At 41.6% G+C, this 24,145-nt stretch overlaps 1 protein-coding gene across 20 annotated transcripts in view; it reads right to left on the bottom strand.

The window, feature by feature from the left end:
* The window catches only part of DST (dystonin), a 440,752-nt gene that overhangs the window by 327,530 nt on the left and 89,077 nt on the right, over positions 1–24,145 (bottom strand). For 13 of the 20 annotated variants that reach the window (XM_059701312.1, XM_059701317.1, XM_059701314.1 and 10 more), the window contains exon 4: positions 18,914–19,121. In XM_059701312.1, the coding sequence (XP_059557295.1) occupies positions 18,914–19,121 (208 nt within the window). Of the gene's footprint in view, positions 1–12,623; positions 13,271–18,913; positions 19,122–24,145 lie in introns of those variants that run through there. The other 7 variants (XM_059701321.1, XM_059701323.1, XM_059701325.1 and 4 more) reach the window with 3 other exon arrangements.

The following is a 24,145-nucleotide window of genomic DNA, read 5'->3' as shown; positions in this document are numbered from 1 at the left end:
GAAAAGCAGGTCTCCTGATTATTAGTCATTGCTTCCTTTACTGGTGGAATTTCTAGAATTCAAGAGAAATTATAATTTTTAAATTGGATATAAAACTCAATAATCTACTCAATTAGGAATTAATGTCTTATGAACAGTTAACTGTTAAATAGTTTATATAATCCATACAATTACTTTCTTTTCTTAAAAACATATATTTCTCAATTTTGTAATTGGATTTAAAAATACCAATATAATAATATTAACCAAAACCCATCAGATTAAAAAATAGCTTAAATGGTTTCATGATATTGTTCATCACCACTGCATAATAGAATATATGCATTAGTTATTAAATATGTTTTAAATAATACTTAATGATATTAGAAAATGCCATAATATATAGTGAATTAGCAGGATACAGAACTTTATACACAGTAGCCCACATTTTTAAATGTTATATATTCAGGAAAAAAGAGAAATGGAAAAGAAAATATGTCAGGATATTAATGTATTTGGCTAATGAAACTACAGATTATTTTTATACATTTTATGTTTCTGAAAATGTTAGCAAGTTTACATCATACAAAAATTTTCTTCCCACATTCCATCAAGCACTTACATAGTTCCTCCTTTTCCACTGAGCAATACAGAAATCACATATTTAGTTAATGGGATAGCTGCCTAACTGTAAAACCCTGTAATTTTAAGAACTGCTTCAATTAACAATGGTTGGAGTTTTCCCCTCAAGTAACTAAATCCTCAACAGCCAGCAATAGAAGTTTTCACTAAAATTTATAGATTAGGGTAGCCCAAAACCACATTAAACATAATGTAAACCATACTTCTCTCCCTCCTAAATATGTACCTCTACCAGTAACTCTAGAACATATTCAATGAATATCTACTTAAAGTGAGACTATTCACCTCTCACCACATATATTACTTAACTTATACTTGTAATAACTTTAAATGCATATAAAGAATGGCCACAATTCTCTATAGTGGTTCCCACTCAGGCACCCAGTCAATGCAAGCAGGGGAGCCTGGTTTCCTCAGCTATAAAATTGGCTCTTATGTTACTTGTCTCAAAGAGTTGGTATAAGAATCAAATTACATCATGCATGTAAAAATATAAGCAAGTATGGTGCTATCATTACTATGACCATCAATCTAATTCAGAGTTCCCTACTCCATGTGAAGTGTCTCATTCAATCTTTACATTTGCTGAGCCATGCCTAAAAGTTATTTCTCAATACTAAATCCTGAGACTTCATAATATATTAACAGTATTAGCAGAGTTCTTAAAAAAAGGGAGGATAAAATTGTCAACTGAACCCTGATTACCTATACACAAAACTTCTCTGGTTTACACTCAAATATTGATTAAGTCATCAGGGGAATACCTTTCCTAAAATGAATGCAAAGCCAGATTGTCCAGATGAAATGCTAAGGTTGAAAAAACCCTCTACCTACACCACCCCCACACACACAAACACCACAAAGCTGCCCCCCTCTGAAATTCTGCCCTCCTTCAAATGCCAACCCTGCTTGTGAAACTCCTGGGTGTTCAGATTACTCCTCTTTTGCAGCACTCACCTGTAAGTGTAACTGGTCCACCTTCCTCACCAATTATGCAGTCCTTCAGCCGTGTTCCTCTTCGTTCATAGACCCCAGTGCCTTTGCACATTGTTAAAGTATAGGATCAATAACTACTTAGAATTAAACCACATAGTCCAGTTTGGTGAGGATCAATTTCTCCTGGCTCCAAGTGCTTTCTCTCTTCCCAGATTTTCTAGGGAAATGTATATATGTAAAAGCCCAGCGACTGGAATGACAGAACGACCGGAACAACCAGAGTGACTGGTCGCTATGGCACGCACTGTGGCGGCCAACAGGCTTGATCAGGGGCCCCAATCACGCCCCGCCCCCGCCAACCTCCCGTGGCCCCTCCCCAGGCCGGCCAGGCCCCAATCGGCCCCCCCTACCCCAATCAGTGGTGGGGCCAGCTGGCCAACCTCCCGTGTCCTCTCCCCCCAACCATCCCTGCCCAATCGGCCCCCATTGGGGTGGGCTGACCAGACCCCACCCGTGCATGAATTCATGCACTGGGCCTATAGTATTGAGTATAAAATGTGATGGAGGCTGAGGAAAATGTATATTACATGGTAATTTGTTCACCTGAAGCATGTAAACAATTAACTTATAATTGAAAATATGAGAAATGTGAGTTTAGGAACAATGCTGCTGGAATGTTTCAAAGTGCTAATTACAAAAGTATTCCATCCTGTTTATTTTATCATTTTGATTCTATGGAAACACAAATTTAAATTTCTCTGTAGTTTACTAAATGCAAAAGAATTGAGATTAAGTACATCTCTGTTTTCCACTAGAAAAGTAAAGTATCCTTGCATTTTGCTTTCTGTAACTTACAATTTTTTAATACATCTCTAGACCCTACAAAATTTTCCAAAGAAGTATAAAGACCACAATTTATCTCTAGTAGCTAAATTGTTATAGCTTCTGAGATTGCTTGAAGGACACATTCAAATAACATTGCAAATGCCTTCATAATCATCAGCCCTCGCTTAAAAGAAATTATAAAATTCACACTACATTCAAAATTAAACTTTGAATTTCAATCACTCAGCTTTTCATCTACTAAGAATTTTCAATATTCTGTAGTTTCTGTTATGTAGATAAAGCTTTCACAAAAATCACAAAATGAACCAAATACTCTTTTAATCATTTGCATTTTTTCCTTAGCAAAGGCAGTCAACAGTGTTCCAGCATTCATAAATATTTATGGGCTGTGGCTCTTCTAAAATATTCTAAAAGAAAATTCAGGTAATCTTGCTCCACCTCTTAAGCCATGTGGTTTTAAAATTCAAACATCATCATTTCCGTAAAAGCAATGTCTTAACTCTATGGGGCAATAGGAAAACTTTGTGTTCCTAGCTATTATATACATACAGTACTACACTCACATAACAAAAACTTTCTTAAAAATTGAAGCAAACTACTTTCTACCTAATCCTATCTCTGATTATATCTTGAAAGAAGTAATTCAATATTCTAAGAGTTTAACTTTCATATGTTTTGCAGGACATGGACTACTAATTTCAGTCTATCCTTAAAATAGAACAGTTCAACTAATTTTAGAATCAAGTGTTACAAAGCATCATAGCTGCCAACCAACTGGACACCTGATTACAGCAGCATATGTAGATACACTAAAGCAAACTGTCAGATTGCTGAACTCTGAGATGCCACATGCAATCTATGATGTACAATATACAAAGTGTACACCCAAATAAAATGGTACTTAAGAACAATACGATCATATGAAAGGTAATAATCGGGGCCTCATTTATTTAAATAATATCTATAATACGCAATGGTTTAAAAGTGTCAAAAGGAGGTAATGGTATAAAAGTTTACTAACATTTGCAAAATGCATATCTGATTGAGGGCTGTTATATAAAATACATGAAGAATCTTAAACTCAACAAATAAAAAAACAAACAGCCCAATTAAAAAGTGGGCAAAAGTCCTGGCTATGTGGCTCAGTTGGCTGAGCATTGCCCCATGCATGCAAAGGTCACTGGTTCGATTCCAGGTCAGGGCACATGCCCAGGTTGCTGGCTCAACCCCCATTAGGGGGTGTGCACTTCTCCCTCTCACTTCCTCTCTCTCTAAAATCAATAAAAATATATTTTTTTTAAAAAGTGGGAAAAAGGTCTGGACATCTAAAGAGATGGGCAAATAAGCATATGAAAAGACATTCCACATTATATATTACTAGTGGCCCGGTGCACAAAATTTGTGTACAGGCGGGGGGTGTCACTCAGCCCAGCATGCACCCTCTCCAATCTGGGACCCCTTGGGGGATGTCCGACTGTCGGACATCCCTCTCACAATCTGGGACCGCTGGCTCCTAACCGCTCACCTGCCTGCCTGCCTAATTGCCCCTAACCACTCTGCCTGCCAGCCTGACCTCCCCCAACTGCCACCCCCTGCCGGCCTGATCGCCCTAACCGCCTCTGCCTCGGCCCCACCACCATGGCTTTGTCTGAAATGACGTCAGAAGGTCTACCAGAAGGTCTCCCAGTCTAATATATTACCCTTTTATTAGTATAGATTAGAAATTTGCAAAATAATTCAATACTACTACACACCTATCAGAATGGCTAAAATCCAAAACATGGACAAACCAAAATGTTGGTGAGGATAGGGGGGAGGGGAGGGAGGAGCAGAAACTCTTATTCATTGCTAGTGGAAATTAAAAATTGTACAGGCATTTTGGAAGACAGTTCAGCAGTTTACAACAAGATAATCACAACTCTCCATATGACCCAGCAGTCATACTCCTACATATTTACCCAAATGAGTTGGAAACTTATGTCCACATAAAAAAACCTGCACACAAATGTGTATAGCAGCTTTATTCATAGTTGACAAAAATTGAAAGAATCAAGATGTCCTTCAATAGGTGAATGAGCACATAAAGAAACTGTGGTACAATGAAATGTTATTTAGCAACAAGAAGAAATGAACTATCAAGCCATGAGAAAACATGGACAAACCTTAAATGCTTATCACTAAGTGGAAAAAGCCAATCTGAAAAGGCTACATACTGTATGATTCCCACCATGACAATCTGGGAAAGGCAAAACTATGGAGACAATGAAAAGATCCTTTGTTGCCAGAGATTCGGGTGGGGATGAACAGGTAGAACACAGAGGACTTGGGGGGCAGTGAAACGACTGTGATAATGGACACATGGTATGCATTTATCAAATCTTGAACTGCACAAGTGAACCCTGATGCAAACTATGGATCTTAATTAATGATAATCTATCAATATTTTGTTTATCAATCATAACAAACTCACCACTCCAATGCAAGACATCAAAAGGGGAAAATGTGTGTGTGTGGGGGGGGGGGTGTAGGGAATATATAAGAACTCTGTACTTTCTGCCTAAATTTTCTGTAAACCTACAATTGCTCTAAAAAGTAGTAATTTTTTTTTAAAGGTTTCTGGCCTAGGAGGAGCCAGAGGACTTGAATTCTTAAGACTTGAATCTCTACTTCTCAATATACTTCATATGCACTATTTTATCCTACCTTTATTAACTCAGTGAGGTAGACGGTGAGGCACACCTGCCACATCTAACCCACTAGCTTAATATAGGTAGGATAATATAAGCCACCAAGTATCAAGAATACAAATTCTCACATTGGCAAGGCCGGCATGGAGAATTGTAACACTGAATTAGAGGCATTTTTTAATTCACTGGAACAATAGTATCATTGTATAATGTCTTTAATACCAGGATTCACTGGGAAATATTTCCACCCAACAGAGAAAAATTCGGACTTTGTCAACTCCCTTTGCCGATTCTTTCCAGGAAACATTTCAGGCATGTATCACAGCAGCCACATTCACTGGTGACATTTACAAAACTTAATCCTTTTCAAGATCTCCTCAACCTCTATACACACTGGAAATGCTCATGTTAAAATGTTACTTTCCTTTCATGGATAGCTTATTAGAATTTATAATCCAACTAAGATACAACAGTTCAAGCACCCAATATCTGAATATCTGAACTGATATAAATCTCTATGAATGTTTAAACTATTAATTTTGATTTTATGCATCCATTTAACACATCTCAGAAAGTTCTAGTAATCAAAATTATAATTCTAGTAAAAAAATTCTCATCAAAACTATTCTGCAACATTCCCAGCCAATGCGATGAACTCAAAATATACAGTTTATGTCAAATATACACTTGATGTTCAAATGCCATTGCTACCACTTATAGCTATACAATTTTGGGAAGATTAATTTCTCCAAGCCTCAATTTTCATATTGTTCAATGGCCATAATTGTAGCCAAGATAAAGAGGTGTAAGAATTAGAAATTATATATATAATTATATTTATCATTAATTTGTAATACCCAGCACTATGCCTGGTATATAAGCAGGTAGGCATATAAATGGTAGCTATAGTTTTTACTGTTGTAAGCTAAAAATTAAGGGTTTAACAGATAAATTTAAGGATTGATTAGAACTTATATTACATGATCATATAACCATTGAACTTCTAATATACCAAACCAAACTAACTACAAATCTGCTAAACTTTATGTGACAAAAAACAATTAAGAGACTTCTCAAATAAAACCAAATAAAAAATTGTTGAAATATATTATCAGAGTTGTTTTTTTATGATTTATAGTTACTTCTAAAAAGGATTTGAATGATTTTATTTGATTATAGAAAACAGACTTACTGCTGTAACACACTACAAATCATCCTCAGAAGATCCCCAGCAAGAAGACTGATAAAATAGGCCCTGGCCAGGTAACTCAGTTGATTACAGCATCATCCCAATGATGCCCAAATTGTGGGTTCGAGCCCCAGTCAGGACACATACAAGAATCAACCAATGAATGCATAAGTAAGTGGAACAACAAACTAATGTTTCTCTTTCTTTTCCTCTTCCCCCTCTCTCTCTAAAAAGTCAATAAATAATTTTTTTAAAAGACTGGTAAGGTATAACTTATGGAGTCTCACATTCAATAGAGCATTCCATTTTTCTAGGTCACACTATTTACTGTATTCCCAAGGTCAAGTAAAACAGCATTCACTTGATTTCACTACCAAAGGAGGTTTAATAATGACTACTATTAAAAATGTTTCAAAAACATTCTTTCTAATGAATTTTATTTTACAAATTAAAAAGAAATTTCTCCAAGCTTCTTCAAATTTAACTTCAACACAGAGGTTGCTGCATCCCTCCTGTCCACATATTATAGAACCAACCAGTCAACTGTGCTGTCAATTTCTGAAATTTCTTTTGAATCCAGCCTTCCATCCCAAGCCCCAGAATTTTACAGACCTGTCTCCCTGCTTCCTGCATCTTCTCTTCTGTTCAATCCTCCACACTGTCACTAGAGTCATCTCTCTAAAACCTATCTCATTGGTAATATCCTGCTAAAGATCATCAAGGTTCCCCTCCCTACCTATAGAATAAACCCCAAACTTGGTCTTGGGTGTGGCATTCAGGCCCTTTCCAATCTGATCCACCCTAACCCTCCATATTCACCCATTTGTATCTTCTAAAAACCTCTATCCATTCCCATTCCTAAAACCTACCATGCACTTTAGCCAAGCATACAAATAGATTCTGTGGTTATGATGCTCATGAAATGAAGAAGTCGTGCCAGTCTCTCCTCGTGGTGTTTTCCTCAATGGTACCTTCAACTTCCCTACAGGGGAAAATCTCATTTGACCCTAAGTGCAAAGCTTTCCCCAACACCCAACCCAGGCAGAATTATTTGCTTCCTCTTCTGAGAGAGATGAAACTAGGGTGGGAAATAATAGCACAGAAAAATGTGCATTAAAGGGGTAGGCCAAATATAAATAAATAAAAACCTGGAATTTCTCTTTGGAAGTTGGTAGAATGAGATCCCTGAATTAAGAGCTGAGAAATGGACCCAGAAATCTTTCTTCAATAGCCATTATAGTGAGGAGTTGCATATTGATAGGAAAGCTTCTCCAAATTGCTCGAAAAAAAAGTTTTAAGTAGCATAAAGCTTTTTTAAAAGGCCCTGACTAAATAAATGTTGAGATAACTGTGTAAGGCTAAGTCAGAACAAAAGAAACTGAAGGAGCATCAGTATGGTATTTGGGGTTCAGAGTTAAATTCACTAACAATACCTAATAACTGGTCACACTCTTGAACTGGATATAGTTTCTTATAATGTGAACCAATGAACAAGTTCTTTGGCCCATTTAAATCCTGACTATTTGGTAGAAATTACTTTTCAAATCCGTGTTGTAATAACATTAGAAAACATTCAATTGTGTCATTCTGAAACTCCTCAGAGACTTCAATGGAGCTCTCAGACGGTCTCTCCAACTTCAGTGAAGTCAAATACGTTGTGTTATGGATGTTAATGTGTCCGAACTTTAAGTTTCCAATTTCAGGATAGACACTGTACCCTCTGCGTGCCAGACCCAATATCCATTCTTTCCTTATTCTTTCAAACAGAACTTCAATTGTGTTCAGGGCTCTAAGTGGGGCCAACCTAAAACTCTCTATTTTCTAGTCTGCCTTGCAGAGAGCAGTGGCCCCTGCAACAGCTGGGCCAATGAGATACAAGTGAAAGTTGCTAAAGGGGCTTCTAAAAAAGCTCCTTTAAAAGAGGCTGAACCAACTGTTGTCCTTTGTCCTTGCATCTGGAATTAAGACAAAAGGGCTGGAAGGGAAGCAGCCTTCTTGTGACGACAGGGCCACCACATGATGCACAAAAGTGACTAATTAGAAAGGCAGGAGTCTGAGTCCTACTGGCAAATAGAGGAACCCCACTGGCCTGTCCACCTTGGGCCTCTCAGTACCTGAGAAAAAGCAAACATCTATTTGGTTAAGCATCATCATCTGTTTTCCGTCACAGCCCAACAAAATCTTCAGTAACATTTATTACCAAATGAAGCCTACTGCGTATTTTAAAGAAAAGAAAAAGCCCAGACTAATACTGCTTCAAGTAGCTACACTATAACACTGTCATGATGCAACACAGTTAAAGTTCACTTATTACACAACTGACCACCAAGCCATGAGCAGATGAAATTAGAAATCAAGTTTTTGCTGAATCCTGGAAAACCTCTGAGCTAAACTGTATATCTGATTGGGGGACGAGGTGGGGGGGGGGGGGGGTGTAATTCCTGGAGGCCTTTATATATTAGTCCCCCATTATCCATGGTTATACTTTCAATTGTTTCAGCTACCTGAGGTCAACCATGGTCCAAAAATAGGAAAGGGAAAATTCCAGAAATAAACAATTCACAAGTTTTTGCCATTCTAAGTAGTGTAATGAAATCTCTCCTGCACAGGATGTGAATCCTCGTTTTTCCTCTCTGTATACACGGCCCGCCTGTTAGTCACCCAGTAGCCACCTTGGTTATCAGATCAACTGTAGCCCTAAGCACAAGAGTAATGATGCCATTCAGACATGCCAAAGAGAAGCCATAAAGTCTATGTATGTAAAAAACATAATGTATAGAGTTCAATACTACCCTATTTTGGGGCATCCATTGGGGTTCTTGGAATGTATCCCCAGTAGATATGGGAGGATTACTGTACTCCAACTTTCAATTCAACTGGCACCAGAGTTGGTGTACAGTGTAAAAAGACAGGATTTTTGCCAATCACGTATTTCTGTAGGCCATAAAACTGAACTGAAAATGAAAACAACATTTGAGTGGATCTCAATTCCTGTTGACACCATGCACATAAGCAGAATTAGATTGCCCTATTGACAGAAGGGACTAAAGAAACTCCTCAAAAGTTGTTGTGAAAAACTGAAAATTTTGACTTTTTTCTAAATAATCGAAGAGGGTTTTTTAGTGATAGTATAGACAAGTAACAGATCTGCCATTCGGCTTTCATAGAGAATAATAAGGAAACACTTTTTACAGCTGTCTGAGGACAACTAATTTCCAGGTCAAGGGGACAATATCCATTGTTCTGGACCAAAGTATTTTAGCTTTTTAAATTAAGTCTAAAATATATAGAATAAAATTTATTGGGTTCACATGAATGATCTCATTTTCACATGTATCATCATATTTTAAAAAGTAACAATGTGTTGAGAATATAATATCTAATGGCAGACTCAAAGCACAGAATTTCACAGATTAAAGTGACAGCTAATTAATTTTAATAACAATATATGAGTTCATAATAATTGCAGTATATAGGTTAGTTTCCTTACACTGACAAGAAAAACACTGCATCTTTCATGCTAATTTACCAAAAAAAAATGTTTTTATGACAAACAGACCGGGTAATTTACTACAGGTATGAAAGAAAGCTACTAATATGGACATTTCTAGCATAAACAATAATTTAAAAGGTTTTATTCATAAATAAATGCTTTTATTCACCCTGACTGTGGTATCAATAATGTGATTTTTTAAATCAGATCCCTGAACATTCTAGTTGTGAATTTATTTTATAAGTTAAAGGATTAGAACATGAATCAGAACACTATGCCCTTCTGTAGCAAATAGCTTTTTCTGTGTTATTCTAATTCAGCGAACAGTTGCCTATTTTCACTCAGAAGTCAAGGACCAAAGCAAGATACCAGAATAGGCCACACCATAAATACTTAGGCCTCACTCGCCCCATTCTTGTTTTTCTACAGAGAGCTGGGTTTGAAGTCCTTCCAAGGCCGTCTGAGGACTGAGTCTAACAAAACCCTCAACTTCTGAATCTAATACTCCTAAATGCTAACATTATAGATTATCATAATTCTACGTTTCTGACAACAGACAGATTTTGAATTGGTTCCAGCTGACTCTACCACTTAGCACTATTCAACAGCTGGGCATATGATAACATGGCAACCTGATAATATTCTAGCTCAATGCAAACTCATTCTGTAACCAAGAAACTTTGCCAGAAATAAAAATCAAAATAACCCCTCTTACGTTCAAGTGGGAATGTAAAATGTTTTGAACAATGCATGATTTCAGCAAATGAGCAACTGTACTTTGAAAGTTTAGTGAACTGACACTCCCTATCCAAAGCCTACCATTCTTTTCTGATTAGATCAGCCCCCATAGCAAGTCATCAGGATAATAAGCACTGTAGTGAAGTCATCGTATTGGATACTGATGGGAAATCATAACTGCCTTCAAAACATCAGGAAACAATGAGTTTTCCAGGTCTCTGGTTTTTCATGTAATACACTTACTTTTCTTTCCAACACTAAATGAAATATAGAACATCTGTAAAGCCGAGTACAAATTGATTTTAAAGCCACAAAGAAAATAAAGGTAAGAACCATCACTTTTTTCAGCAAAATTTTGCAGTAAGTATATGTTTGGAAAAGTACCTGATTATGTGCAATACTGATTATTAGGGTAAAATTAAAATGTAGTGATGTGAGAACTGTAATGGCCTGTACATCTTTAATTTCCTTTTACTTCTAAAAACAAATGAAGAAAAGCTTTTAAATAATGTCTGCTTCCTCTGGACAAGTCATATCAGCACCTGAGTTACATTAGTTTTCAACGTTACCTGAAATCACCCATGTGTCACTGATGTAAAACTTGATGGGGCAAAAAAACATTCATCCAACTATAATTTCTTTCAAAAGTAAAAAATGTATATCCTTTAGGACTTTCAGACTTTGTTTTTCTGACTTTAAAGAGCACAGGTGTATGTCTTCAATAAATATACTAGTCTATATTGATATTTCTCATTTGTAAAATTCTCGAGACAACCAGTTAAGAATTTTATTTTTTACATGGAGAGAGATATAGCCATGAGCACATTACATGTGCACATAGGTACGTACACAAATTCTACAAATGTGCTGTAGCCTGAACTATCGCTGCACTTGCTCAGTGGCAGCATTATACACAGAAGGGTCTTGGCACAGAGGAGTTCTGATTGTTTACAAAATTCTACATGGATTAAAAGCATGTCAGTAAGAAAACATGCTCTAGAAAGAGAAAAAACACATTTGTGGGTAAGTTTTGAGCTTCTTGGAGATCTAGAATTCAAATATAAAATTCAGGATTTTATATTTCTACTGCCAACTAATAAGGAACTATTAATATGTGCATTTTAACCATAAAACCCCCATTCAATTTATAGAAAGTGGGTGTCTTAAACCAAAGCAAAGATTCAAAATGCAAAACTATTTGAACCCAATCTATGAAACAGGCTACTATTCACTATTAACACATTAAGACTCTATGATCCACCTTTGGGTGTAAAGTGTTTTAGGAGACACAGTAAGAGATACTCTGTACACACTGAAAAATAATTTCCTGAGACAAAAAGGCCCTTTAAGATGCCAACGTGCACTTTGTCTAATGCTATATTTCACCACAAAGTCAACGTAAACTTAATACTCAAAATATCAATATTTACCAGTTTAACATAGAGTTTCCCAAATACAAAGGATAAGACAGAATAACATCTCCAAATATACTCCTTTACATTTAAATGTACAAGTCTCACTGACTAAAGTCTTACAGCATCACACTGTCAAATAATGTTTACGATACATATGGATAGATATAGGGTCTCAATCCATAAACTTTTGTCAAATAAGGTCATTTTGAAGAAAAACGACTTGGTGATGCTCTCGGCGGTGAAATAGTCCATTTAAGAATCCAAGAACCTTTTCTATAGGCTAATCAACTGTGCCAAGCGAGGGCAGCAATGCCTTAGTAATCCCACGGAGAATTAATCGGGATCCACCCTCCCAGGGAGAATTATGATTATGCGTAGTGCTAAGAGCCTTTACAAGGGAGAAAAAAAAAAAACACCAAAAAAAAAAACGCAATATGCTTCTTGGAAACCAATCCCCTCCCCCCCACACTCCACCCCACCCCACCAAGGGCGTCTCCGGACCCATCGCCCACCCCACCACCCTCCCAGCATTGGGGGCACCGAATCTCATCCAAAAGGACCAAAGGGTTCATTCCCCAGATCCGGTCCAGACACCTGTTTACTTGTGCCCAAACGGCGGTGGCTCGGGTGAAGCAAAGGTAACGGTTACCCCGCTGGTCCGCGCCCAGCCCTGCAGCCCGGGCAGGGGAGCCACGTACCTTTGTACCTCTCCAGCACATCCTCGTAGGCCTGGAGGTACTCCTGCTCCTCCACGTACAGGTACGCGGCTGGGGAGAGGTACCCCGCCATGCCCAAGTTTCTCTGCGCGATGACTGGCCAGTTCCCCTCTCCCCCTCGGAACCGGGACAGTACGGCGTCTTACTCAGCAAGAACGGGAAAAGCGGAAGGAGCGGCAAGCCGGGAGCGCGCCGGAGCCGGAGACGCCGAGCCGGGGGCGAGGGGGCGGCGGGGGGCCGGCGGGCGCCGGGCCGGCAGAGGAAACGCCCAGGCCCCCTGGCTGGCCGCGGTGCTCGGCCGCCCGCTCCCGCGGAGCCGGAGTCGCTCTTGGGTTTCAGCAGCAGCCAATCTCGGCGACCTCGGGGGCGGTGACAGCAGCGCCACGCCACGACCAGCGCCGCGGAGGAGCCTGGAGCGCGGCGGGGACGGGCGGGGACGGGCCGGGGCAGCGGGCGCCGGGACCCTCCGAGCTCACGCGGCCGCCGCCCTGGCCGTGCGCTAGGCGCCTGCTCCGGGCCGGACCGAGACGGCGGCGGCCGTGCGGGGGGACCGGCGCGCTGCCTCCGCTCGGGATGCTGCGCGGCGCATCTGCGGCATTTCCTGGCCGCCGCGCCGCAGACGCTCGCCCGCCCGCGCCCCGGGAGAGAGGGAGGGCGCAGGGGGGAGGGCGGAAGGGAGGGGGCGAACCCGGCGGTCAGCACCCCGGCTGGCTCGGCTCCGACCCGGCGCCGCGGGCCCCTCCCTTCCAGGCTGAGCCGCGCGCCCCAGACCCCCTCTCCTGGTCCGCCCACCGGGTGGACCGCGCCGCCAAGCACGCCCACCCCCGGACGCTGGCCGGCCTCCCCGGATCCCCGAGGACGAGGTTTCTATTTGGGACCCACAACAGGTGCCTGGGAAACAACAAAGCCAAAGCGGCAGATCGCGGCCGCCGCTGTGCGCAGCCCCCTGCGGGGGAGCCGGCCACCCCCCGTGGGGAAGGGGCGGCGGGGAGGAGGGGGGGGAAATGCATTTTGCGATCCAGCTGATGGCACGTGAGGACGCGGGTCATTCGGTGGCCGCACAAAGCGGGAAGGGCACGGGGGTCCCCGCCCGGGGCACATTTCGGGGCAGAGCAGGCGGCCTCTGCAGGTGGCCCCGCGCATCAGGGCCTGACAGCCGCGTGTCTGCGCCTGCGCGCTCGGCCACCCCGCGGCCGGAGCACCAGCCCGCGGTCCCTCCCTTCCGCCCCCCAGAGCCAGCAGGCGAATTTGCCGCTGGGCTCCGCGGCGGCCACAGCCCCAGCCGGTTACAACTCCCCCAGCTTACTTTGCCACCGCCCTCCTCCTCTCTACCCATAGTCATTCCCCACAGTACTGGTGAGTACTGGACTTGAATAAAAATGGGAACAATTCATTTAACTTTGGCATATCAGACTTTGAAGTGGGTGAGTTTAAAGGGTCCCCTGGAGAAACCAGTTGGTACCCAGGCGTGTAAATGGATATATTTCAGAGTATCGATGCAGTCAGGCTGCTCTGGATGGAATCCTGGCTCCTTGGTAACTCTGACACAGGCGAGTTACCCTCTCGGAGTCTCTTTTCATAGAAAAATGGGGATAACAGTGGCTAACTCCTAAAGCTGCCATATTAAATAGCTTTATAAGTGTTAGCTATTATTATCACTGGGTAAAGTAGCTCATTGTTCACCATCTGAGGTATTTGAAGGGAGAGGGAGAGAGAGAGAGAAACACCAATGATGAGATAATCATTGATCCGCTGCCTCTTGCAAGCCTCCTACTAGGGGTGGAGACTGCAACCTGGGCATGTGCCCTGACTGGAATCAAACTGTGCCCTCCTGGTTCATAGATCCATGCTCAACCACGGAGCCACACAGCCAGGCTTCACCATCTGACTTCGGACAACTTCACCTCTAGCCCACATCTTCCCTCCTTGTGTCTTCCTTTCATATATACTAACCCTTGGTGAATTATTTTTTCTTTCCTTTTTCAGTGTTGTGAATCTGGACCATTTTCCTTCCATTAACTCTCAGAAGGAGGTAAGTACTCTTGGGAAAAAAAAAACAAGTTTGAATTGGGCATTTTTACTTCTCCTCAGCAATTGGCCTATTCCAAACAAAGCAAGACCACATCTCTCTTTTCTGTTCTGATCACTAGCTTCTAATCTGAGTTTGATCCCATGTCCCACTGAGCCTTCAGGATCACTAGAGTTTTCTTACAACTTGATAGGCGTTCATGTGAAGTAACAAAGACATATCGTAGGGGGCACCTTCTTGAAATGAGAGGGTTAGCAATTAGATTCCCAAGAGTCATTCCATTTACAGTCCTTCCATATGCACAGAGGTAGATTCTCAAAACTGCCTTGTCTCCCTCACAATGACTAAGGTCACTGAGGGCACAGTCTGAGTTTTCATCAGACTGATACTCAGTAGAACCATTTTATGAATCTCATCGGTGCACACTTAAATGGTTTTAAATGTCCATTTAAGGAGCCAGTCGAAATGAACAGAAGCAGCATTTAGGGTTGTCTGCAAACACAGCCTTTGCCCCGTGCATTCTTGGAATTGGCAATACTGGGACAAACTGCTGCTGGTAATAGTGTATTCCTTAGGGAAGCAGGGGGAGCACAGCAGGGCCTCTGGAGTCAAGCCTGCCTGAATTCAGATCCCAGCTCTACCACTTCCTGGCTGGATGCGTTTACCTGACTCTGCTTACCATCCTCCAATTTCACTGAATTCACATGAGATAAAAAAAAAAAAAATCTGTATTTTAATATAGCATTGTCAGTGATAAACCATGTGCCCTCATAGGCACTGGGAGACTGAAAAATTCAATTTAAGATATCCTGTAGCTAAGAACAGCAGATCCGTACTTTTTTATGTAAAAGGCATTATACAATGGGCATTTCCTTACATTCTTCTATCTTATTCTCACATTGACACCTCTAAGAGATAAGAGAGGCATATGTTATACTCGACGACGTTAAAATAAAGAAACTATATAATAAATGCAAAAGCACTTTTAAAAACATAAAGTGTCCGACATATGACACCATCACCAAGAAGACTCTCTGAAATGCAAACCTGATGATGTCACTGCACGGGTTAAAAATCTTTCAGCTGTTCCCCGCCACTTAAGTATAAATAGTCCAATCTCCTCAGTATTGCACGCGAGCACCTTCATAGTTCCTGCTATCCCAAACCCCATGCTTTAGCAACACATCCTCCCTATCTTTGTTCCTGTAGTTCCCAGCCCTCCCTCTGAAATGGCTTTCCCTTTCACCCCACTTCCATCAGGCTCTTTAAATCTCACCTCAAGTGCCACTTCCCCCTCAGAAACCCTTCAGGACCCCCCATACCTGCCCTTCTCTATCCAAGTTAATTAGACTCTCCTCTCGGTTCTTTTACTATTAGGTCCTTCCAGCCATTACACTGCATCTCTCACACCAGGTATAACTACCAGCACATCCATTTATCATATGAGACTAGGACTTCTTTAAAGGCGGAACTGTGTGCTTTTCTTCATTTTATTCCAGAGGCTCCATAAATATTTATAAAATGTGAGTGAATTAAGGCATTCCACAGATCATCTGGGGTTTTTGGGGGTTTTTTGGCTCTAGGCATTTTCATATTCAATTCTATTGTTATGCCCTTAAAAATCAAAAAATATTGAACTTTTAAATCCTTTATTACTAAGCAATGAACACTATGGACATCCTCATACATGTCAGAACCTCACCCCATCTCTTACTAGGGATGAATTTCCAAGATAAGGTGAGCTTTAGGCAGAGTATGAAAATGTCTAATAAAATTAGAAATCAAAATCTATTTTTTTCATCTTTACCATTGAAAGTATTACAGATGTCCCCCCCCCCCACTCACCCCTCCCACCCCACTTCCTTCCCCTCCCCAGGCCTTCCCTGCACTATTGGCTATGCATATACACATATAAGCTCATTGGTTAATCTCTTCCCGCCCCCCCCCCAACCCCCAGAAGTAGAAATATTAACAGTATGTTTTCAGACTATCCTCAGTACCAAATTCCCTCAGAAGGCCTGTTCCCTGATCCTCACACTGGGTGATCAGTAGCAAATTTCACACATAATACATCTGAATTCATATTTGAGCCACAGATATTTATGAACTGGCCCCCAAGTCTATGTTCCATGTATGATTATTGATTATGACTTGTGTAGCAAACAGCATGTTACCAATATTTATTTTAAACAAAGTAGTACACTTCCATACTAGGGCTGTTTGTTCTGTTTGTTGTTTAATTTGGTTGCATTCTGTTGCCAATTAATATAATCTTAAAAGTTATGTCACTTGGAGGTCTTGAGTGCAGCAACTACCACTAACTTCGTAGCTACCCCACAAATCACTCAATGAACGTTTTACACAAAAAAAAATAAGACATGGCCCCTGCCCTCATGGAGTCTACAGTCTACTAGCATCAGCGTCTGCTTGTCCATGGCATCCCAAGTTCTTCCGCACTTTGCGCGCATACACTTCAAGTTACTTCCACCAGCTTCGCTTGGCTGTCTGCCAGGCCATCTCCCTCAGTTTACATACTCTCATTCTCCAGACACACACCTGCACGATTATTCTTTCAAATCCCCTTCCTTAGCTACCTAAATCAAAATATCCACCTCTGCCACCACAATCACAACTCAAGCCAGAAGCCACCTTCTACCTTCCACAAAAATGTACGGAATACAGGCCTCCCATTCCGACACCCAGGCTTTGCACAAAGCCCCAACAACTTCGCTCCCCATCCTCCTTTCCCGTCTTCCCTTTCTGCTGAGCCAAACATCTGTCACCGGCACTGTCCCTCCTGGTGCCTCAGTCCTGCAGGAGGGCAGGCCGGGGGTGTCTCAACAGGGCAAGAAGTCAGGCCTCAGTGACTAAAGACTTTTGAGTACTCCAGACGGGCACTGAGAGCCAGGTCTGCCCCAGCTCCCCAAGCCACCCCTGCTCACTCTCCCCTGGCTCTCAAACAGTCTCTCTGTCCTCCTCCTGCCTCCTCCTCCCCTTGCTCTACTCCAAAAGCCTGGGTGAGACCAGCCAGCATCTCACAAGGGAAGCCAGAAGAAGCTCAGGCTGTTGCCCCAGAAACCCAGAACAGAGAATGGCTGGCTGGGCGCTGTTTGTTTTTCCCTGTAATCAGAAAATCCCACTGGGGGGACTCTAGGGAGACTCTCGGCTGCCAGGGTGGCTGGGATCCTGGCTAGTCCCCTACAGCCCCCTCAGAGGAAGATAGAGTACCAACTTCGAATTATAGAAGGAAGCAAAGCAAGCTGGGTGGGAGGGGGCCCAGAGCTGAGAGCAGGGGATGGGGAGGAAAGGGGGGCTGACCTGGGTGCAGAAGCCAATTTGGAGAAACATGGGGCCTTTGGCCTTTGCAAGAGAACCCCAAGAACACACTCCATCCTACCCCGTAACTATTTCTGAGAGAAAAAATAAATATTGAAGAAAGGGAGGGACAACCGCCCCAGGAAGCAACTTTCCTGCACAGAACACATACACACAAACCATACCGGCCCTGCAGGTGGGAGGATTGATTTCCAAGCTGTTCTCAGCTTTCAACTGGGTAAAATGAGCCATCACTTCTGGTTGGACTTTTACGGCCAGTGCAAGGGAACACCGGTTAACTGAACAGAAACATTGGCGCCTCCCATATATTAATTAATCAGGAATGCATGACGGCTAAACCCTCCAAAGCTCCTACACGATGCTCACGGAGATGCTACACTAAAAAAAGAAAGAAAAAAATGGCATCTGAGCTGCCGGAATACCCTCTGCATCCTGGGTACCAAACACCAGGACTCTCTACCCCGGTTAAATCTGCGTAGCTTAGTGCTCCCGGGCAAAGATGAAAATGAAGGCTCTCACAGCTTCCAGCAAACACACTAGTGATTACTGGAGTTCATACCGTACTTTGAGGTTGTCACGGTGGCTACTACATGTAAATAGGAAAGTTTAATGCACATGTGTGTAAATAGCTCCTTGCATTTCAAAGGTATCGATTCATCCAGCCAGAAGACTGGGCCAAACAGCTTAGTCACCAGCAGGCAGGGCAAATTGCTCTATCAATAAATCGGGGCGTAAAGTAAATATGGTCATCTCCCTCCCCCACCTTGAGCACCAATCTGTGCTCCGTATCTGGGAGCTGATGCACTGGGCACCCTCCCACCCTCACCACCCCCACCACCCTCCCTGGAGCTGATGGGTGAATTTGGGCAACTCTCCTTCGGGCTCCATCCATTCCCCGTGCCCTTACCTGCTATCCTAAGCACGGCCCGCTCGGCGGGGTCCAGCACCGAGCCCCCGTGAATCTTTCTTTTCGATCTCTCATGTTTAGGCAAATTCCAGGGTAAGGTGTCTCCGGGAGCTGGAGATGCAGAGCCAGATTTCTGGCTGAAATCATCCTCATCGGAGAAATCCGCAGAGGAAGACATAGAGCAGCGGTAGGACGCGTTCCCGGAACTCTGGGGAGGATGACACAGAAAAAAAGCATTAACCACAAAGCACTCACACACGCTCCTGGATTCCAACAGCCCCCTCCCTGCCCCCAAGCTGAGTCCGGCATCCTGCGCCCCCCTCAGCGCCGAGGGGACACACACAGACAAGACGTGAAAGCCCAGGCTCACCATGTTTTCCTGGCCACAACTCCGACAGCACAAACAATACCCGGGCAGCCCCAGTACACGGAAGATTTGCACAGAAGTGTGTGGCCTGCGGTCTGGCCACCAGCTCACCAATGACTGGCCCAACAATGAAGCCCGTATCAACAGCCTTCCTGTTGCAAATCTATAGTATCTGGCTCCCCCACCAGGACGGGAGAAACATTTTCCGTGACTAGACTGCTGGTTAATTCATTAAGGCAACTAACTCAAAGTTGCAAAAACAAAGCACAAATGCAGGATGTGGCGTCCCCATGCCTTTCCGTCTCAGGTCGCCCCACCACTGGAGTCTCCTTTCCGGCCAGTTTTGAGCCCCTGTGCCCTTTATTGGATTTTCTTCATTGAAGTGAAGCCTGTTACCAGAAAAGAGCAGGGAGGGGGGAAGGGCCGATTCTGAGAAGAGCCTTTTCTTAAGACTGGGAGAGCACAAAAGACTGTTTACAGAAGCCTGCGGCCGCTCCAATAAACAAACATCTGAACTCGGTTTAGAGTTCTTGGGATCATTTAAACTTCTAGCAAAGGAATAGCTGCCAATCATGTAAATGAGAATGATGCAGTGCGGTGACAGGAAACAGAGCTCTTCTCCGCTCCCGGTCATTACACGGTGGAACGGGAAAGATGATGCTTTTACCAGAGCACTTTGCCGAAGGTTAGCCATCTCTTCATGGAGCAGGAGCAATCTGCAGGGCCATCCCGTGCATAAAGGGGTTCTATCTTCTGTGCAGAGAAGAGGCACACGGTGCCATTCCTTCCTTCTTTATTGGGCTACGTCGGTGATTATTTAGAGAGCTTACAATCAAAACAAGGATGCTGACCATCTGGGCTGTGAACTTGATAAATAAAGTAAAATATAATGGGAAATCTTCACATTCCCATTCAGAATTTCACTTTGCTGAAGCTCATGGTGAAGATGCCAAACTGGTATAATTCGAATTCCTAAAATGCTACTTGCAGCCACAGATGCCTGAGACAAAAGTTATGGGCATAAATCTGTGAGGCATAATCCAGTTTGAGCCAAAACTTAGAGCTGCTCACAAAAGCAGTGACAACCTCCACAGCAAAAGACAGGCTGTGTGAGCAACATCCCAAGGCGCTCACCTAAGGCATGTGAAATAAACTACAAGAGAATCAGGATCATTGACCCTGTTCAGACATGTTGCTATACGTGGTCAACACCATCATTTTGAAAGTACGCCACATTTCCCGCAAAAATAAAGCATCTAAGATTTATCTTTACCTATATTCTCTCTTGAAAAAGCAATCTCCCATTTTATTTTGCCTGAAATTTCACCACCTTGGCAAATTTACTTATTTAGATTTTGTGTGTTTTTCCTAAGTGGCAATACTGTAATCGGCACACTTGAGGCAAATAAATAAAATTGATTTTCTGTATTGTAGCTAAAGTCCACAGAGAGTTGTGAGTGGCATTAAGTCGGTCACAGAATGCTATCATCAAGCTAATTTATTTTCCATGCTTTTCTGGAAACTCATCTTGAGCTGTCTGAGGTTGTGTTGTTGGCTGGATCTGTGAAAATGGGTGACATTCTTAAAGACTTTCAGCAAGGTATTGGGTTTCTTTGGTCGCCTTCTGTCTTCCTTAAAAAGGCTTCCTACCTGTCCTTGCTTAAGGTCATCCTTTATCTGTGAGCTTATATTTCTTCTTGTTGCCTGGACTATTTTCAATGGGTATGGTAATTTAATTGTTTATCTTTACAAGCAGGCTAAGAGAATAACTGTTAAAGAAAACTGCCCCTTTCCCAAAACCATGGGTTATTGATTTTTGTGTAGTAAATTTTTTTAATGGCCAGAGTCTCAGCTGATTGAACAGCGAAATGTTATTCATGCTATGACATAAACGCCATTAATCACAGGGAGCCAGATGGGAACAGTTACTAGCCCTGGACCCGAGGGTGCTGACTGGTGCAGCCTCTAATCTGGTAGTGTCATTTGGTAAAAAGATAAGCGAGAAAAGAAAGAAAAGACAATCAGCAACAGCTCTTTCAGCAATATATCACAGATAAATAGAGACACACAGAATGGAATGAAATCATACATATTTATATGTTTAAAGTCTCTCCCGGGTTATATGATGCAAAGGGTTTTAACAAAGTATTCAATTTTCTTCCACAATAATTTTTATGAGTGCTTTCTTTAGGTAAACTATATAAAATTAGGCTCATCTGAACACTAAAAATTGAAAAGTGATATCTTAAATAAAGCTGCTTGGAAATCAATCAATCATCCAAAACTATTATACTCTTTATTGATTTGAAATGACTTGCCAATTCCTGTCACTATCTTGGAGTTTAGAGGGAAGTGTGTAAGAATACATTTCTCTTTTCTTTTCTTTTGGAAAAAGCAAACATGTTCTCTGACCCAAAGTCCAGAGCCTAACCTTTGATGTGGAGCTTGGAAGGGTAAGACAAAGGAAGAGGGCACTTGTGACCAGCAAAAACCCCAAGTTCCTGTCTTTTCTTTTATTCTTGTTGCCTAGGGTTTGATTCCTGTTAAAATACAAATATCTGTGTCCATCAATAAGGGGCTAAATAAATTACAATATATTCATACTGCAGACTACTCTGCAGCAATTAAACAAAAATGTTATTGATCTACACTTAGCAAAGTGGAAAGAATTCATATAGAATTATTCTTTTTTATTAATCTGTGCATGAACATGTGTGTAGGGGGACAGAGAGATGATTGATAGATTAATAGGTTGATCGATAAGTATGTACCATATATACAATGGTTATTTCTGGGTAATGACTAATAATATAAATGGATTTTATTTTATTTCTTCTAATTTTATAATCTAAAACAAATACACAAAAAGGTTACTAAAAATAAAAAATAAAATAGTGTGTCATGGGTCAGAGAAAATATCAAAGGCCCCAGAAAGAAGTAACTAAGCCAGTGCTCTTAACCATTTTGGGCCCAAAGATCCTCCTAAAAAGTTGCTAAAAATCTATGGAAACTTCTCTCCAAAACAAAGCTCATAAGTAAATACACACCCACTATGCATGTAAATTTAAAGGGTCCATTGACCCACTAACCTCAGGTTAAGACCCCAATTTACACCATCATCTGTCATCACCATTTGGCATATGTGTTGAGAACAAGATAAAGAGGAAAGAGCTTTGGAGTCCGAGAAAAGAGGGGAAAGGGTAATTAAGATAGCAAAGACAAAGTTGGGGAAAGGGTAATTAAGATAGTAAAGACAAAGTTATAATATTTTTAACATTTGGTCTTTTATTTTTTAATAAAGGACCGTGAGCCATTATAGACTTATGTTGGATCTCTACAACCAAAATAAATAGATAGATGACAGATAGATAGATAGGTAGATAGATAGATAGATAGATAGATAATGCTATTTTGTGAAGAAAAAAAAACACCTGTTTTGTGTCTTATTGAAACCTAGTTATTAAAGCAGTTTTAACAATTGAATTAGATCACCGTGACCTTTAAAAGGACTTTTTTTAATAGCCAATTCATTCACATGGTTTAAAAACAACCCAAATCTCCTAAGCCAGGATAATTACATAATACAACACTTTTAGAAGGGGAACTAAACAATAACTTCTCTAATTGAAACCCCGGTGGGAGATCTGAGATAAGTACAATGGAACTGCCTACATTGGAAGTCGCCCAGCCTTAGCACCCAGAGCTGAAGGAAGTGCCAGGAAGCTGCTTCTGCTCTAGGCATTCTCTAAAAGCAACGGAGAAACAAGTGCAGAGATAAGGGTTTGCAAAATAGCCAGATTTTGAGAGTCCCAGAGGCCAAAAAGTTAACTTTCACAAACCTGCATGCTTATGATTTATGCATATTCCCTGAAGTATATTTTGAAAAATTTACCAAAAAATAAATTTAAAAACAAAAAGCACATGAGGAAACAACTGGGCAGATCCAGATTGTGGGGCATTCTACAAATTAACTGTCCTGCCCTCTTCAAAAAGGTCGATGTCATGAAACGTACATACCCAAAAAGCAGGGACTATTCTAAATTTACAAAGACAAAGCATAACAACAAATTCATGAACCTTGCCAGGATTCTCATCTATTTTGTTTGTTTTGTTTAAGCAAAAAAAGATAGGTTAGGGACAGTTGGGAAAATCTGAATGTGAATTGTGGTTATGTAGGAAAGTGCTCTTAACCTAGAGGATTCAGGCTGGAGAAATTCATAATATCTGCGCTTATTTTTAATCCTATTTAATAAAGAGCTAATATGATAATTAGACTGAACAGCCAAATGACCTTCCACTAACTTCTTTTTTTTAAATTAAATCTTTCTTGTTCAGATTATTATAGTTGTTCCTCTCCCCCCCCCCCCCCAATAGCTCCCCTCCACACGGTTCCCACCCACCCTCTGCCCTTACCCCACCACCCCACTGTCCTCATCCATAGGTGTACGATTTTTGTCCAGTCTCTTCCAGCACCCCCCAAACGTTTCCCCCTGAGAATTGTCAGTCCACTCCCTTTCTATGCCCCTGATTCTATTATATTCACCAATTTATTCTGTTCATCAGATTTTTTATTCACTTGATTTTTAGATTCACTTGTTGATAGATATGTATTTGTTATTCATAATTTTTATCTTAACCTTTTTCTTCTTCTTTCTCTTCTTAAAGAACACCTTTCAGCATTTCATATTACTGGTTTGGTGGTGATGAACTCCTTTAGCTTTTTCTTATCTGTGAAGATCTTTATCTGACCTTCAATTCTGAATGATAACTGTGCTGGGTAAAGTACTCTTGGTTGTAGGTTCTTGCTATTCATCACTTTGAATATTTCTTGCCACTCCCTTCTGGCCTGCATAGTTTCTGTTGAG

This window comes from Myotis daubentonii, chromosome 6 (genome assembly GCF_963259705.1).
Source record: "Myotis daubentonii chromosome 6, mMyoDau2.1, whole genome shotgun sequence".
Taxonomy (NCBI): Eukaryota; Metazoa; Chordata; class Mammalia; order Chiroptera; family Vespertilionidae; genus Myotis; species Myotis daubentonii.
The sequence above is the reverse complement of the archived record's forward strand: the minus strand, read 5'-3'. Positions and strand labels throughout refer to the sequence as shown.